General features: G+C 40.9%; 1 protein-coding gene across 1 annotated transcript in view; it reads right to left on the bottom strand.

The window, feature by feature from the left end:
- Positions 1-5,718, bottom strand: part of LOC122059551 (serine/arginine-rich splicing factor SR34A-like) — a 41,327-nt gene extending 35,609 nt beyond the window's left edge. The window contains exons 1-3 of the mRNA XM_042622390.1: positions 5,399-5,718; positions 4,684-4,724; positions 4,081-4,204 (exon numbers count right to left, since the gene is read on the bottom strand). Of these exons, the coding sequence (XP_042478324.1) occupies positions 4,081-4,167 (87 nt within the window). The 5' untranslated portion in view covers positions 4,168-4,204; positions 4,684-4,724; positions 5,399-5,718. The remainder of the gene's footprint in view (positions 1-4,080; positions 4,205-4,683; positions 4,725-5,398) is intronic.
- Between the last annotated feature and the right edge of the window lie 13,294 nt (positions 5,719-19,012).

The following is a 19,012-nucleotide window of genomic DNA, read 5'->3' on the forward strand; positions in this document are numbered from 1 at the left end:
CACAGTACCCCACTTTTATCTATTAATTCCTTCTATCCCTCATTTTTTTTATTATTTACATTTAGATCCTTGCCCCACACTTGATATCCTTTGTGGTTTACTTGAATCTCAAGTAATTGCAATTCTGCCCTTCCCAAAAAAAAAAAAAAGAGTTATTTCCTATTCTACCATATATTCTTGAGTGCTATTTTGTTAATCATCACCATGGTTGCCAATAGTGAAGTCGTTCAGCAGCTGAATTCTTATAAAGGAGAAACTGAGACAAAATTTGATGCTCTCACTAACATGGTCACGTCCCTAAAAACAATGGTGGAATCTATGCAAGTTTCTATTGATCGTTTGGTGGCAGCAAATAAAGAAAAGAGTCCCATTCAATTTGGGGATTCTTCCAACACCACTCCACAGGATCCGCCAGTAGCACTACCACCACCACCACCACCTCCACCACCATATGGGACTGGTAGACATGATGATGGAGCAGAAAGAGCAGCAAAACTGGATGTCCTTGATTTTTATGGAGACAATAATCCAGAATTGTACCTTGACTGGATTCACAATTTAGATACATTCTTCAGATGGTACGGGTTGACTGAGGCTCGAAAGATCCTATTTGCAGAGGCCAAACTGAAAGGCACAGCTCGAGTCTGGTGGATCAAGCAACAACAACAGAACTGAACCCGAGGCATTGGTTTGGTCACTACTTGGGCTGAAATGTATGAAGTCATAAATCGAAGATTCTTGCCTTCTGATTACAAGCAACGCATGCATCTCAAGTTTGCACAGTTGAAACAAGAGAATTTGACCGTTGAAGAGTATGTTGCTAGATTTTATTATTTGGCCACTCGTTCTGACTTTGAGTGGGATGAAGAAGTCTTAGTGGCCCAATTTCGCAATGGTTTGCACCCTCAACTTAGTGCTGCCCTTGCATTTAATCGACTACCTACCATGGAAGACGACGTACAAGTAGCATATCAGGTTGAGAAAAATCTAAAACGCCCATACAATCGGATAAATTTTGCAGATACTTTTTCTCGAGGTACTAGTTCCGTTTGGCAACAGTCTCCTACCCAAGAGAGGTCATCTAGCAAACCACAGGCTAGTGCTACACATCTATGACCTCTTCACGACCTAGTCGGCCGTATTCTCCACCTCGACATGTCTCTAAAATGTCATCTTCACGGCCTACTCGCCCATACTCACCCCCTCGGCGTGGTTCAGATAAGCCTTCTGATTCTTCAAAATTTATAGTTCGGTGCTACTCATGCCATGGATTTGGACATATCAGTGCTCAATGTCCCAGCCGTTTGGTTGTTTTTATTGATAAGGATTCTCCTATACCATATATTCCCGAAGAGCAACTTGGTTCTGACACAGTTGATTTAAGAGAAGAGCGTGCAACAGGTGAAGTCAATGACACTCTCAGTGACGAGGACCAACATCCTTTTTATGTCATTCGTCATGTGTTGACCACTCAGAAGGCCACTGAAAATGAGGATTGGCGCCGCAGTAGTATTTTTCAGACTCGTGTGAAGTGCAATGATCAGTTGCTAACCTTGGTCATTGATGGAGGCAGTTGCACTAATGTTGTCTCTGAAGACGTTGTTCGTAAGCTGGGATTGAATACAGAACCACATCCTAATCCTTACAAGGTTGCGTGGGTGAACAACACTAATCTCAAAATCACAGATAAGTGCTTAGTCACATATTCTATTGGTGGATTTAAGGATAAAGTCCAATGTGATGTTCTCCCTCTGAAGGTGTGCCATATCCTTCTTGGTCGACCTTGGTTGTTTGATAAGAAAGTACAGCATTGTGACTATGCCAATACCTATGCCTTCAAGCATGCCAACAAGACTATGAAGTTTCATCCTGCCAAAGATCTCCCTAAAATTAAGCTCAAGAAGATGGTGGGATCGTTCCTCATTCAGCGTATTCCTTCAGACGGTCTCTTCGGTCCATTCCCTAACTCGACGGAGTCGAGTTCTTTTCAGAGGAGGAGAGTTGATGCAGATACGGCTGCCCTTTCTTGGTTGGACCAGCATGACAGGCTTTGGAAGCCAAGAGCCAAGAAGAACCAGTCCAGCCTAGGGTTTTGGTCCAATAAGGGTTGGAAATAAAATTAGTAGTTTACTTAGTATTTTATTTCATGCTTTTATTTTCCAGACTTGAACGTAGGAGTAGGATTTACTTCCCTTCTTTGGTTTCCTTTTTATAGTTGTTTCCTAGTTTAGGCTAGTTTCCAATTCAATTAAGTTTCTAATTTCATGTTCCTAATTTCCTATATATTGGTTGTAATCGATTGAAGATTTAGAGAGTTATTTGATTATTGAATGAATATGTTGAGTGTGATTCTCCGTTTTTCCCCCTCTTTACCCTGATTTCCCCTCCCTTCCCTAAGGGTTCTCCATCACTTTTTTCCTTGGGTTAAGGATTTTTCTTTGCACTTGGTATGTCTTCACCCAAGAGAATATTTTCCTTTTCAAATTCAAAATTCCTCTTGGGAATTGTGAAATTTTCTTTTGCTCCCCCAAAAAATTTCTTACCAAAAACACAAGAAAACATGAGAAAATATGAAAACATAATAAGACAAAAATGAATGATAACACAATGATTTCCTATGTGTCTATTTTTCTCTTAAAATTCAAAATTTTTTGAATTTTTTTCTTTTCTTCTCTTGGTAACCAAACATACATACTCTTTTTATTTTCTCACCATTTCTTCTCTTTTCTTCTCTTTTCTTTTCTTTTCTAGATTCTTTTTTCTTTTCTTTTCTTCTCTTGGCTACCAAACATAGCCTATATGTGTAGTTACAGATTATCAGAAGTAAGGATTGATACATGTTCAATTTCACCAAAAAAAATTACATGTTCAATTGACAGTTAGGGAAGAATATGTAATTGTGGAAGCCAAAGCCAAACAATCCATTGCCCTTTGTTGTCCTTCTTTCAGGTATGGTTGTTCAGTTTAATTTTCTATTCTGTCCATTAAAGCTCCCTGCGATTTCTAGGCCCATAACCACTAGGACTGTTGAATTTGAAGTTGAGTTCTACTATGATATATGTCCTGATTTAGATTTCTCCTCTAGATACTGTTCTCTCCTTAGATCCTAAATTTGTTGGCTGTTGGTCATAGTACTATTGGGGGCTAAATTCAATACCTTGCATTTGTTGACATGACTCTTCTGATTTTGATAACATAACATCAAATAAAATTGGGTTTATGATTCTGCAGTTGATCACTGACCTAAATTTTAGTTTGACAGATTTGACCTTGTTTTAGTGTCACTAGGAGTCCTCTGTAGTCTCTGATCCAGCCATTGGATCAAGCTGAGATTTTCAGCATAGCTCGCCCCTCTAAAAGGAGATCTTGAACAGGTTTTCAACCTGCTCTGGCTTAGTGATTTGATTCTATAAGTCTTCTCCTATTGCTGGGTTTTATATCTCTGTTTTCGATTCTGTTTTAGTACTGTTCTAATTTATTTAATTCAGTATTACATTAGATATTCACCTTTCTCTTTGTTAGGATCATCTGTTTCCTATGTTCCATTACTGTAACCCTTTATTTGCCTCTTTAATCCTCTTCCAATGTTCATAAATATTTAGCCCACCAAAATCTGACTGTTAGTTATCATCCGTGAGCACCATCAGCATGGTTGTCCCTGATTGCCCATGGATTGTGCTTCCAGAAATCCAGATACATATAACTTTCCATTAAGTTGATTTTATATAAAGTAAAAAGTGATCAAGTATCAGGTTTGCTTTTCCTAATCAACAATCAATCTATATTCAGATGAGGTTTATATATCTGTTATCCATACAGACACATTAATGGGACACATTAAATGCAACACAAATGGGAAAAAGAAGTGAGATGCAACCAAAGAAATTTTGAGCAATATAAATCCTATGAAAAGATAGAACTTCATACAAACATACAAGTCTACATTAGTTCATTCAGAACCTAAATATTACATAACTTATCCTCTGAAAATAAAGGTGACCAAGCTGAAAATATCAATCAATAATTATGGAGTTTAATGTCACAACCCAAGAAGAATGCAAGACAATAACAAACTAAAACCTTGTAAAATAGGTCTTCAATTTCCCATTCTCGAATATCAGAAGGAAGGTTCCCAACATAAAGCGTACGGGCAGAACGACCACTCATTTCTGATATGGAAGATACAGTTCAATGAGCACGTTTTCTGCATGGCAAAATAGAAGCATCAAAATCAAGAAATTAATCAGAGGTTTAAAAGTAAAGTGCAGGCTACAGTGTATCTAATTCTCAGCACCATGGACTCTGTTTTATGATAATACAATGAAAACAAAGTCAAAACTATGAAGCGAACCAAGAGAGCAATCCTCGATGTGAGTGGTGCTCCTCAAGCTCCATTCCTCATATGCTCCAAGATGCTCCACAGCTTTAATAAATTTGAAATAACATTTGATCTCCTCATCCTCTCTCTGACTTTTTGCAGAGGTGTAGAAGATCTCTTGAGGGTGAGCAAGAACCTCCATTTATCAAATACCAACAACTCCACACTGACTCCTCCTACTCCCTCTCTACAGACCCTATATATGGTTGCAAAGCTCCTATTGCCCCCAGTGCCTCTCTTCTACCATAAAGCAACTTTCAGCGTCATGACACGCGATAATGTTGGCAAAAAATCCATGCATTTACCTTAATCAGCTTTCTTCACAGCCGCAATGAAGAAAACAGACCTGGTAGAATATGCAATATAAAACATCAGTATTCAAGTCGTTCCCTCCCTAAATAAATATTCGGTCTCAGTTACGGATGAATAAACATTCTAGAAGAATATCACTCTATGAAAAAGGAGTACACAGGATACAGAGATGCCTCCACATTGCCTTCTTAATAAGTATCAAGATACTTAAAATTATAATGCAGGAATGAGCAGCAATAGCTCCAAATGACTCGTATCCCCACTGAAAAAGGGCGACAGTGAATATATAACACAAGCCGATATGAGAACAACGAAACTCCTAATCTAAAACTTCATAGAACCTGCTCCAGAGTACCAACGGTTAGTTTTAACTGGAACTGCAGACAACACAATGCTCTCATGCTGCACAAGTCGTTTGTTTCTGACAATAATGATCAAGTGATGCTTGCCTGCTACCGAGTAACGATTAAGCAGCTCCAAAACAGTGTTATATTGAGACTAACGAAATTTGTAGAGGAAAACTAACTTGAATGTATAACAACTGATCAGAAATGTGGGAAAACGAAAGCTCTAATGTATCACAACTGATCAGAATCGCATGTGGGAAAACTAAAACTTTAAATCTCATCAACTGCAGAACAACTCCTCAAAACCTGAGGAACCCCCTCCCCCAACGACAACGAAAAGAGTACGAAACGAAAATCATACCAGAGCCAAAGGCAACGATGAGCTGCTTACTTCATCCGTTCGCAAGATAAAGATCTGCAGAAACAAGGGTCCTCGACCAGAAGACACGAAAGATTAGGGTTTACGTTGCTTTTCTTTTCTCCAGATATTTTTTCGATTAGGAATGTTATTGTGGAGAAGGTACAACGATGACCAAGAGGTTTCCTGTGAAAGCAAGACAATCACGAGTCTGGAAGTCCAAACTGCCCGAGTGGCCGAGACCGACCCACCAAGGCACAACCGGAGCTATGCTCGTCGAAGTCTAGCAGATGAGGTGAGAAGTGAAAACACGGATCCGGTTATTATGTAGCGCGAGGGTGAGCTACATATCTTGCACTGTGAGGCATCACGTGGAATATTCGAAATGTAAGGTGAAGATTGCCGATAGTGCATATTAGGCTGTGTACACGCAAAGCAAGGGAGCACTTATATTTTTTTTTTGGTAATGGGAGCACTTATATTACCTCCATCGTTTTGCACGATGGAGAATCTTCCCCTAACAACACAAAGCTAAGGTTTTGAACAACGTTGTCAGCGATTTTCCAGGGCAAGGGTTCATCCAGGCTATTATCGTTCTCCCGATCTAAATTGGCTTCGATCGGATCGTATTGAAGAAATCAATTCTTATTTTTAAGAAAGAAGAAAGGGAAAATTACTTGGATTACTCACTTGTAGGTTTTACTTTACAAAATTATCCATTATATGTTTCAGTTTACAAAAATATATAATATTAGATTTGATTTTACAAAACTAACCAAAATAGTGATCCTTCTATGCCTTTTGACCTTTTTACCCTCCACCTCCCCTTCTCCGATCAGCATGTCCACCCTAATTCTCCCGCCCCACCAGCCCCATCTTAGCATATTGTCTTTGCAGAGACAGACACCTCCCCTTTCTCGATTGGATCGGATGTTTGATGCTGGATTTGCATAGACAGACACCTCCAATGTTCAATTTCGGATTTACAGAGTTCATTCGTCACTCACGCATTTGCTTTCTCTTTCTTATTGATTTTTTTCTTTTTTTTGGGATGGTGTTGGGTGGATTTCCTATTGAATTTGAAATTGTCAGATGTGGAGAGATGATCGGTGTGCGACGTCGATTTGTCACACATTCTATCTTTTGGGGTTTTTTTTGTGTTTCTTGTTAAATCTGACACTTGATGTAGGATTTGCATAGCCATTTTTTCCCAGTTTTTTATCTCATTTGTGTTTTAGCATATGCCAAACTCCCTTTAACTTTTTTTTTTATTATTATTTTAAATTTGCAAATAGAAACAAAGAGTAAATGATGAGGTGCTGGCCTTCCTACGGTAGAGAGTTTGAGCCAGCATTATCCGGTGACTTGATCTAAAAAGAGGATCGCAATTATTAGAAGGGGAGAAACTTCTTGTAGTCGTTAAGCAGGAAGGAGCTACAGGCACAACCGAAAGGGAAAAGGGTGAACAATCTGGTTCAAGTCTAACCTAGCGGGTCACCGAGGTGGCGATAGGGGAAGGGGAGGAAGAAGAATATGAAGGGTAAAAATGTAACTAAAACCGTAGATGGATGAGGGAGGTCACTGTTGTGGGTAGATCTGTAATACTAAAACTTATTTTGAGTGATTTAGTTAGCTAAAACATAAGATGGGTAATTATGTAAAAGGGAACCCAAAATTGGGTAATCATGTAATTTTCCCAAGAAGAAATTACACTCCCCTCCCACGAATACTTTGGAATGACTTTCATCCCTTTTATGTGTTTACTGTGTTAGAGATGCCACTCGAAAAAGACAATATTACCATCATCTTCTTTCTCTATATAATAACCTAATCTAAAGACTGGAGGATCTAAAGTCGATTTGTCGCATGAGAGAAGAGGTTGCAACTCTGACTACCAAGAGCTAAAATCGGCAAAGGAACGGGGATTGTAACTCAGGTTGTCATCTCGTCTCTCTTTTTTTTGGTAAAGAAGACTTCATTGATTGGAGTGGCATGAAGGGCTCAAGGCTTCATTTACACATAGGTCATGAAGCCAAGGAGTGGAATTCGGCTAATCTGTCTTCCATGCAATCAACTGGGCCTTCCAAGCAAGAGTATGAGCAATACAATTGGCATCCCTGGGAATGAAAGAAAAAACTACAACTCTCTAAATCTATGGATAGCAAAAAGATGTCTTCAATGATAGGTCTAAGTTGTAGAGGGATTATATGATTGGGTCATGAGACACCAGAGATCACTTCCTTGCAACCCGACTCCGGTTTGAATTTTCAAGTAACCAAAAGAAATGGCATGTACCAAACCAGCTCTAATAGCCAACGATTCTGTTGTAAAAACATCAACTGCATCCACAACTTCATAGACGGCAAAGAGGTGAGTTCCCAAATGGTCTCAACCAATAAATCTCAATCCTCCCCAAGATGAATCAGCAAGTCATGCAGTATCACGGTTTACTTTAATAATATTGTTAGGAGGGGAAATCATTAAGATTCCCATTGCCCAATGTGATAGGAGAGAATTATGGCTGCTAGACGAAAAATAGCGTCCCAAAATTCTTGAAAAGCACATTGAGTAGTCTAGCTAATATCAACTGGAGACCAAGTTCTTCGGTTAAAGACCATATTGTTACTAGCTCTCCACAAGAATCAACAAATAAACGAGGATAAACTTAGCACTTCAACAGCCTTCTTCTTATCTTGAGCAATAAGCTGGTCCCAACTCTCAACCATTCACAAACTTTCGAAGTTCCATAAGTAGGGACAATGAAAGGGAGGGAACTACTAACCAAGTGGCTCTAGCAAAGGGGTAGTAGGAGAATATTGTCAGTGGATTCCACCGAACATCCACAACGAATGCAAAAAGGATCATAAATAGTTGTCGAGCACGAAGACCTTCACCAGAGGCTTAACCTTGAGCACACGACCTCCACAGGAACGACTTAATCTCTGGCAAAGTTTTCACATACCAAATTCACATCCAAACTTTATCCGGAATCAATTTCCAATATGTACTACGAGAAGTGGAGCTTTGACGGTTGTTGAAGACATCTCTTTGATTGAAAATGAGGTAGTATGCAAACTTCACTGAGAAAACTCCATTCTTAGAGCCCCCCATGCATTATAATCTAGTATAGGGAAGAGACTAAGCTGGATTTTTAACACCCTTGCCATATTTGTTGGGTGAAGGAACAGCGCAAGAGTTACCAAATCCTAGGTTCTATTTTAGTGATCAATAAGATCATACACCTTAGATATAGGGCAACTCAATGGAGGGGGATGAACCAAGTGAAAATTTGGGAGGGAAGGGATCCAATTGTCTTCCAAAATAGAAATATTATCTCCATTTCTAACTTGCCACAAAAGACCACTCTGAAGCACTTTTCGACCTTCTAAAATACTTTTCCGAGCCCAAGATGGTTGATTACTTTCCTTTGCTTGAAGGAAGCTCGAGTTCGCAAAGTAAATAGCTCTGAGAAACCTAGCACATAGGGAATCTGGATTTGATCAAAGCCACCAAGCAACCTTAGAGAGGAGAGCTCAATTTTGAAGGAACGGATCTCTATGGCCAATACCCCCTTTCTCCTTTGATTGACAGAGCTTAGACCAAGAAATCCAATGAATCTTATGACCTTCACTCAATTGGCCCCAATAAAATTGAGAGATAGCTTTCCTGATTTGATGGTGATGAGAAACTGGAAGCTTGAAATGAGAGCCTACATAATTTGATTTTATCATAACTTCTGTACCGGCATGGGATAAAAATTAATGTTTCCACCCTTAAATTTGATTACACACCTTATCTCTAACATCCTAGAACTATTGGGATTTAGAAGCCCCAAAATCAGCTAGTAATCCCAAGTATTTTGATGGGTCATCATAATAGGAAATCTTTAGGATCCTTGAATACCACTGTTTCATTCTCATTGGAGTGTTGGGGCTAAAGGTAAGGCTCGACTTTTGAAGGTTGATGGATTGGTCACTTGCTTTGCAGAATAGTTCAATGCATTCTTCCAGTTGGTAAATCTCCTGGAGTTTCACCAAAGAGAACAACAAACAATCATATGCAAAGAGGAGATGAGAAACCGAAGGAGATCTATTTCGGACTTTGATTCCCTGAATCAAGTTAGCATCAGTAGCTTTTGACAAAATAGAGCTAAGAGATTGTGAACATAATATAAAAATATAAGGGGGAAACTGGATCTCCTTGTCTAATGCCTCGAGAGGAGGTGATGGATCCTCTATCCTCCCTATTGACAAGAACGTTAAACGAGACCGAGGTGGCGCACTCCATAATAAGGGACAACCATTGGGGGCAAAACCCCAATCTAAGTAGAACCTTCCATATAAAAGACCAATGCTCCTTTCAATATTGACATTATCATAGATAAGTCGATCTGGAATAAAAGTTGATTGGTTCAGGGAAATAATACCACCCAATGCTCCTTTCAATATTGAAGACATTATCTTAGAGATTTTTTAAACGACAACCCCACAGAGACCAATCGGATGGAACTGGTCCACAACTTTTGGATTTGCCACCTTAGGAATAAGATAAATGAATGGCCTATTGAATTCCTTAGGTAAAATACATGTTAAGAAAAATCTGAAACAAACTAGATTAGGTCATCTTTGGTAATCTCCCAAGAATTTTGGAAGAAAATAGGGGAAAACCATCTCGCCCAAGAGACTTAAGAGGGCCGATGCTCTTCAAAGTTAAGTGAATCCCCTCACGCGAAGGAGGTAGACACAACATTGAGTTGAGATCATTGTCCACAACCGGGTCAATAACCTCGAGAACAAATTGAAGAGCCTAAGGGTCAACTCCATTCGAAGTATAAGTAGAGGAGAAATGGCCTATAAATTCTTTAAACACCTCAGATTCTGAGGAGGTCCATTGACCAGTAGGTCTTTTGACTTTAACCACTCTGCTTCATTGTCTTCGCTACACTATAGAAGCATGAAAGAAAGCCGAGCTTCTGTCACCACTCTCGCCTCCCGCATACACATTGCTTCTAATTGCAGTGAAGATATGATGACCTGGAACTCATTTTTGTCTCATTCTCATATGTCCCTGGTCTGTCATCATCTTTGGCTATTTCTATTATTCTCTTGCTAGATATTCATCGTCTCCCTTTCTTTGCTTAATCTAACGCTCCTATTCCTATAGAATCATCTAGATCGCTAATACCCTAGCCGCCTTCGAGATCTCATCCGATTGCCCTATTAGCTTCAATAATTGCTCCGTGAATATGTACATTGAGCTCAAAACGATGGCAGTTGTATTCAAGATCACCCAAGATCTCTCTCTCTCTCTCTCTCTCTCTCTCTCTCTCTCTCTCTCTCTCTCTCTATATATATATATATATATATCATACTACTATTAAAAATAAGTACTTCACTTCTTTGGTATACTTTTTTAAAAAGACAAAAAAACCATTGGCATCAAATGATAAAAAAAACCTTTTGACATCAGAAAAAAAAAAACCAAAAACTAAGGGATAGAAGCCGAATGGCTCTCTTGGGTTGCATTTAGTGTAGTTAAATGGTCTATTGATTCAGTATTTGATTAGCATTTGATTGACATTTATTTAGCATGATAAAAAAAAATTTCAAAAAACAAAGCCTTGGAAGCCGAACGGCTTTCTTGAACTGCATTTAGTGTAATTAAATGGTATTTTGATTCAGTATTTGATAGCATTTGATTAACATCTATTTTCAACATTTATTCAGTATGTATACAAAAAAAAAAATCAAAATGACCAAAAAACCCTTTGACATCATAAAAAAAAAATCCAAAAACTAAGGGACAGAAGCTGAACGGCTCTCTTGGGCTGCATTTAGTGTAATTAAATGGCCTATTGATTCAATATTTGATTGACATATATTTTCAACATTTATTCAGCATGAGAAAAAAAATTCAAAAAACGAAGGGATAGAAGCCAAACAGCTCTCTTGGGTTGCATTTAGTGTAATTAAATGGTCTATTGATTAAGTATTTGATTATCATCTACTTTCAACATTTATTTAGCATTATATCCATAATTGAATTTTCTCCATATCCTCTATTTCTCTTGTGCGTGGTGTAAATTAAAACCCAAACGTCTCTCTCCTTATTTTAGAACAAAAATAAAAAATAAAAAACAAATGGACAGAAGTTGAACTACTCTTTTGTGCGTGGTGTAAAAGCCTAACGTCTCTCTCCCTTCCTTGCGAGGGATTCATTCACAGATGAGCCCTTGCCTATATATACCATGAGAAGACAGAAGAGCAACTACTATAGCGATAGATTCCTCCTCTCCCCTACCTGACTCCTTTGAGTTTGTTTAGATAGTGCATATTGTGTTACATTGCTGCTAATGTATAAAGACAGGTCACCGCTCCATATTGAATTATTTATGCTTCCTTAGTTGATCATGCTCAAGGATTGAATTCCTTGTGCAGTGGAGACACTGATTCTATCGTGCCTATCAGTGCAACTCGATAGTCAATTGATGCTACCAACCATCATCAATTGGTGTACCTTGGTATAACAATGGAAAGGCTAGTTTCATGAGATCGTAACCTTGTTCTCCATTCCTAGCATCATATGTTAGTGACATATGCATCTTCTCACTGCTTTTTTTTTTTTCCTTTTCTTATGCATCTTCTCACTGCTTTTTTTTTCTTTTCTTTTCTTCCCTTTCTTCTTTCTTATAACATAGGTTGGTGGGTGGAGCCAGGTGCACAAAGGTCTAACAGTTGTAATAGGAGCTGGTGCAGGGCATGACACAAAAGGGGAGAAGAACTAGGAGGTGTTTATTGCCATGTCACTCTTGAAATAGAAAGATCAAAAACCAACATATAGACTTTAAAGTTTCCACATTGTTGACTACTGCTTCTTGGGTCCAACCAAATAGCAATTATGAATTCATTCTCTCAACTAAAATTTTTATTTTATTTTTTTAAGCAAGTAAATTTCATATGATGTATACTATACATCTTTGGAATGCATCAATTGATCAGTAAAACTAATATATTTCTTATTTACTGTATATTTATGTCAGGTAGCATTTGCACGTATATTTTTACTAGTATATATATATATATATCCCAATATGTCCACCAACCCATCTCCTTATGCCTAGCCGCATGACGTCTCCAAGGCACTCCCCATTCCTAACTACTCCATCATCGTCAACATTTCAATCATTACTAATGAATTTCTCCACTAATGAATGAAATTTTATGAAAAAAAATATAGAATTTAAACATACCATGATACCAAATGAGAAAGTAGCGATAATAGAGTTTTCGATGGAGAGAACGGCGAGATTGAGCGTGCTAAGCAGTTGATCAGCGAAGACCCTGTGTAATGGCGCCAAGTGAGTATTGACATAAGGATGTGAAGATTTTCGGTTCGATGAGGTACCAGAGCTTCTCCAATTCGGCATGAGACTATGTGGAGAAGTCTCTAAGTCCATTTATGGATTGGATGTCTCCTTCTATGGCCATTAAGGAAACGCCCCTTCCTTTGGGGAGTTGCTAATTATATTCTTGACCCCATGGTTGGAGAGAAGTGGTTGAAGGTTGTTACTGCACATCAAAATAGCTTTGATAATTATCTTGAATTTGATTTCTTTTAGTGATTCAGTGAATTGACTGTAATTTGTTTATATTCAAGAGATGTTATATAGTTTTATGAACATTTCAGAGATGGATTGTGATGGTGGTTGTTCTTGAGGGGGGGGGAGTGGAAGAGGAGATAGAATCCGATGCTCGTACGATCACCTGGTCGTACGAGTAGCATCCAACACCTATCCCATCTTCTGCCATTACAAGGATAAAGAGGGATATATTTAGAAACAAAAAGGACAGGTGTTGGTTGCTGACTCGTACAAGTAGCTGACCCGTTTTCGTGGAAGAGGAGGGAGAGGTCATAAAGAATTCATGTTTTGATAATATAATAATGGTCACAATGTCTGTCACACCCCGTTCACACTGAACCGGAGCGGTGACTGAGTTAACACCGGTTAACCCAAACCTGCCAGGATCATCAGATACTGTATTCCACCACAGCATACACACACTAACACAAGTTCATCAGATCAGCGGAAGATTAAGTTTTACCTGTGAATAAATCTCATATACTTGATACCCGAATTGTGATACAATAAATATATACATTTGGGCCCGAAGGCATGATATATACACAAAAAGAATAAAATTCAAATATCAAGTATATACAGGAAATCATAAAAAACCATCATGAGTACACAGCTCGGCTCGGTTTCAAGGCTGGAGCTCAGCTCGGCATCAGGGGTTGTGCCCAGCTCGGCATCATATAGAAGAGCTCAGCTCGGCCTCGGAAGTGGAGCTCAGCACGGCCTCCAGGGTGGAGCTCAGCTCGACCTCAGAACTGCTGTCCTGCAGCACAGCTCTCGCACGAGCAGTCTACGCCGTGCTCAAACTCCTCAGGGGTCCACCAGTCCTCTTCAGGAAACTCGACTGTGGGACCCACCCCCTGCTCCTCAGATGAATGACCTGCAAAATCATCTAAAAAGGGGTGTACACGTGGAATGAGCTCACTAGCTCAGTAAGTAGAGAGGTGGACCACACACAACAGTCCACACATCACAACACATCATATGCACTACATGCCATGCTATTCATTTTAAATCACATCCACCTAGGCAACATTACTAAGTCCTTGGTTTTAGTGCTACTACAACCACAGTGCGCGTATACTCCGGGTACGAGCCACGAACTCCCTCCCGCGATACGCCCATAGGGCTGTCGGAGAAGGCCCACCGTGAGTACTCGGAAAAGTAAAGACAATGCCGTCCACCGGCTCTCAACAGAAATGTAAATGACTGAAAATAAAGGTGCTGACTCCAGCAATTTAAAAGCAGTACGATTGGCCCTCTTGAATGTACCACCGGGGTTGCAACCTGTCCTACATGACTCGTCGGGCGTAATGCCTAACCGCCACAGTGTCCGACAACCGCGACCCCTGCTTCCCCCCAAATGGAAACCCAACACCTTAACCCCTATTGGGAAGGGTCGCAGCACGGGATGGTGAGAATCCTAATACCGCATGCTCCTATATGACAATAGTACGACTGCATAGTGCCTCCGTGTCCCATTCCACGGGCCACCAATGCATTCGTTTCCAAGCCGACTACGGCATCTAGTCTATCAATGCATTATGCACCATGATGTCCACATTCAACATATAAACATCTCATTCAATTGGCATTTGAAAAGTAAACATAGCATATATGCACATCAATGTGTGGAATGACTAATCTATATAGCATATTCATGATGACATGACTAGATTAGATATAATTAAATGAATGCCAAACAAATGCCTTGAAACAAGGCCAAACGTCCTCTCCCCACTTACTTGTAGCGTACAAGGATTCCCGTTCGGTACAGGTGAGATCCGGAGCGAATCGGGTAGGATTTGGTGAACCTAACATAATTGAGCAGGGTTAGTACTTCACCATTTTAGAATCAAAATTAATGAAATCCGATGTCAAAATCGTGTTTAGAACGTCAAAATAAGGTCACACGTTCGATTTGGGTTCGATCGGACATAAGGATCACCTTCGGGGCCACATGGGTGGGTCAGACAGGTGGGCTGTCTACCCACCGGTTTTACCCACCGGTTAGGACCGCCGGGTAGGGGCCCGCCGGTAGTACCCACCGGTGGTACCCACCGGTTGGGCCAGGGACCCCCTTGCTAGGACCGGCGGGTAGGTACCCGCCGGTTGTACCCGCCGGTTGGGCCCGAAGGCCCCCCTGCCTTCTCAGGTGGGTACCCACAGGCGGGTAGGAGCCCACCGGTTGTACCCACCGGTCTTGGCGGAAAAGACACTGTTTCTTCCCCATTTTCTCCATTCTTTGGGGAATCAAATGGGGCTTTTCCCCACCCATTCTTCACACCCTCAAGGTCCTATAGGATGGTTCTAACCTAGATCTAGGTTAGATTCAAGTGAGGGAAAACCATCTTACCTTCTTTGCTCAAGAACGACTTCAAACCCTCCAAACCACTTCAAACCCACAATGTTCCTTCCACCTTGTCAATATCTCTTCAAATCCTTCAAGATCAACACATAAATCATCTATTAAACCTTAGATTCATCATTTCAAAGGGGATTTACAAGATCTCAAGAAACCATACTCGAATCAAGGGTTTAAAGCTTGGGTATGGTGAATATTCATAAAACCCAACTTTTCTTACCTCCAACTGTAGATCTAGAGTTGAAGATCACTCTCCCGGCATCGGAATGGGAAGACCGAGCTTCGGCGCCGCTGAAATCCCCCTTTTCTTCCTCTTCCTTCTCTTCCTTTCTTCTTCCCTTTCTTTTCTCTCTCCTCTTTACTTTTCTCACCAACGTACGAGGGTAATAAATGGAAAGAAAAGAAAATCATAAAGCCTTATATACCATTCCTAATTAAGTGAATAGTGCACTTGGATGGGTCACTCAGGTGGGTGCACCCACCTGTCCTACCCACCTGAGAGCCAAAACTTGGGATTTTGACCGGGTTCGGACCTCGGCGCGAACCCCACCCCAAGCATACGATGTAGAATACGTATATACCTTAAAATACGGATATAATACCTGTTTTATCCGTACATAGCCTTATGGTAGGTGCACGTACACGGTTTGGGCACTCCCGTCTCTTCTGGCACTGGCTCGGACTTGTCGGGCCAGCCAGTGTTTAAGGTCACCCGTGCCATCATAGCCCATAAGGAACCCGCTCTAATTTCCTCTGGCTCGGTTCCTGCATGGTTAAACCGGTTCAACCGCGAAATCAGATCGGGTTTAAGAAGCGGGGTATTACATTACCCCCCCTTCTGAAAAATTTCGTCCTCGAAATTGCGTACCTGGTTGATCAAAAAGATGAGGGTACTTGGCTCGCATTTCTTCTTCTACCTCCCAAGATGCTTCTTCAAGTGAATGATCAGCCCATCGCACCTTTACATAGGAAATGGAGTGGTTGCGAAGGGTTTTCACCTTCCAGTCCAAAATTTCAGCTGGCTGTTCTGTGTAGGTCATATCAGCTTCTAGGTACTCTGGTTCCACGGGTAGTACATGAGATGGATCATGCACGTACTTCTTCAGCATGGATACATGGAATACATTGTGAACATCCCCAAGCGAAGGTGGCAGAGCAAGCATGTAGGCTACTGAGCCAACCCGGGATAAGATCTCAAATGGTCCCATGTATCTTGGGCTCAACTTCCCCTTTCTGTGAAACCTTTGCAAACCTTTAGTAGGAGAGATCTTGAGAAATACCTTTTCTCCTGGCTGAAATTCAATCTCCTTCCTGCGGGTGTCCGCATAGCTCTTTTGACGGGACTGAGCTACTTTAATCCGTTCTCTAATAACGTCGACTTTGTCACAAGTCATCTGTATCATCTCAGGTCCTAACATTCGACGTTCACCTACCTCATCCCAATACAAGGGAGTTCTACACTTTCTACCATATAACGCCTCATATGGAACCATCCCAATTGTGGCTTGGTAACTGTTGTTATATGCAAACTCCATAAGAGGTATATATTCTTCCCAACTGCCACTCATCTCCATTGCACATGCCCTGAGCATGTCTTCTAATATCTGTATGGTTCGCTCCGACTGACCATCCGTCTGTGGGTGAAAAGCTGTACTCAAATTCAGCTGTGATCCCAAGGCACGCTGTAAGCTTTTCCAAAACCTGGAAGTGAACCTTGGGTCCCTATCTGAAACAATGCTCACTGGCACTCCATGTAAACGCACTATGTTGTCCATGTAAAGTTGTGCTAGTTTGGTCATGGAGAACTTGGTCTTGATAGGAATGAAATGAGCAGTCTTGGTAAGCCGATCCACAATCACCCATATCGCATCCATTCCCTTAGGTGTACTTGGTAGTCCGGTGACGAAGTCCATTGTAATCCTTTCCCACTTCCATTCTGGTACTGGGAGTGGCTGAAGGGTACCATAAGGTCGATGCCTCTCAGCTTTCACTTTCTGGCAGGTAAGACAAGTCGCCACATACAAAGCTATGGTGACTTTCATGTTTGGCCACCAGTAACTTTGTTTGAGGTCTTTGTACATTTTGGTACTTCCTGGGTGGAGTGAGTACTCGGAGCTATGTGCTTCTCTTACTATTTTATCTTGTATATCCAAATCATCGGGTACACACAATCTGTCTCGAAACATCAATGCCCCATCACTGGCTAAAGTAAAATCTGGGTCGTTCATTGTTTGGTCTTGAACCTTAACTCTGATCTACTGCAATTCAGGATCTAAAGGTTGCTTCCTTATCACCTCTTGCCTAATTTCCGGATGCACCTGTAGAGCCGACAAGGATACCGTCAACCATTTAAGGTTTTCTGGTTGAGGTTCAAGCTCTAAGGTTGCCCCTTCATACAAGAGGGTTTCATCCATTAGCATCGCCTCTTGCACAAGTGGTGAGCTGACTGCTAAGTATGAGAGCGACACAGTCTGTGTCTTCCGACTCAATGCATCTGCCACTACATTAGCCTTGTCGGGATGATACTGAATATCGCAGTCATAATCCTTCATGAGTTCAAGCCATCTTCTCTGTCTCATGTTCAGATCCTTCTGGGTGAAGAAGTATTTCAGGCTTTTGTGGTCACTGTATATCTCACACTTCTCCCCATACAAATAATGTCGCCAGATCTTAAGGGCAAAAATGACTGCAGCTAGTTCCAAGTCATGAGTGGGGTAGTTCTTCTCATACTCCTTTAGTTGTCGGGATGCATACGCTATTACCTTACCGCGTTGCATGAGAACACAACCCAAACCAACTTTGGAAGCATCGGTATAAACTGTCATTCCACCTGTGCCCTCAGGAATAGTCAGCACAGGGGCAGTCACCAACCTTTCTTTCAATTCCTGGAAGCTCTCCTCACATTCCTTTGCCCAGTCAAATTTCACACCCTTTTTAGTCAACTTGGTCATTGGTGCTGAGATCCGAGCAAAATTCTCGATGAAACGCCGGTAGTATCCAGCCAAACCCAAGAAGCTTCTAATTTCAATAACATTCTTGGGGCTTTCCCATTCCACTACTGCTTTCACCTTAGCGGGATCTACTTCAATTCCAGCTTTAGACACTACGTGCCCTAGGAATCCAACTTGTTCAAGCCAGAATTCACACTTGCTGTACTTGGCAAACAACTATTGATCTCTCAACCTCTGTAACACCATTCTCAAGTGTTGAGTGTGCTCCTCCTCGGTCTTGGAGTAGATCAAGATATCGTCAATAAAAACAATTACCCATTTGTCGAGCACATCCTGAAATACTCGATTCATTAGATCCATGAATGCTGCCGGCGCATTGGTTAACCCGAAGGACAACACTAGGAACTCATAATGACCGTATCGAGTCCTAAATGCTGTTTTGGGTATATCACTACTCTTTATCTTGAGCTGATAATAGCCGGACCGAAGGTCTATCTTTGAAAATACCCTGGCTCCCTGCAATTGATCAAATAAATCGTCAATGCGTGGCAATGGATACCGGTTCTTAATGGTTAGCTTATTCAACTCCCGGTAATCTATGCACATACGCAAGCTACCATCCTTCTTTTTGACAAACAACACTGGGGCACCCCAAGGTGAAACAC

The sequence above is a fragment of the Macadamia integrifolia genome, chromosome 13 (assembly GCF_013358625.1).
Source record: "Macadamia integrifolia cultivar HAES 741 chromosome 13, SCU_Mint_v3, whole genome shotgun sequence".
Classification (NCBI taxonomy): domain Eukaryota; kingdom Viridiplantae; phylum Streptophyta; class Magnoliopsida; order Proteales; family Proteaceae; genus Macadamia; species Macadamia integrifolia.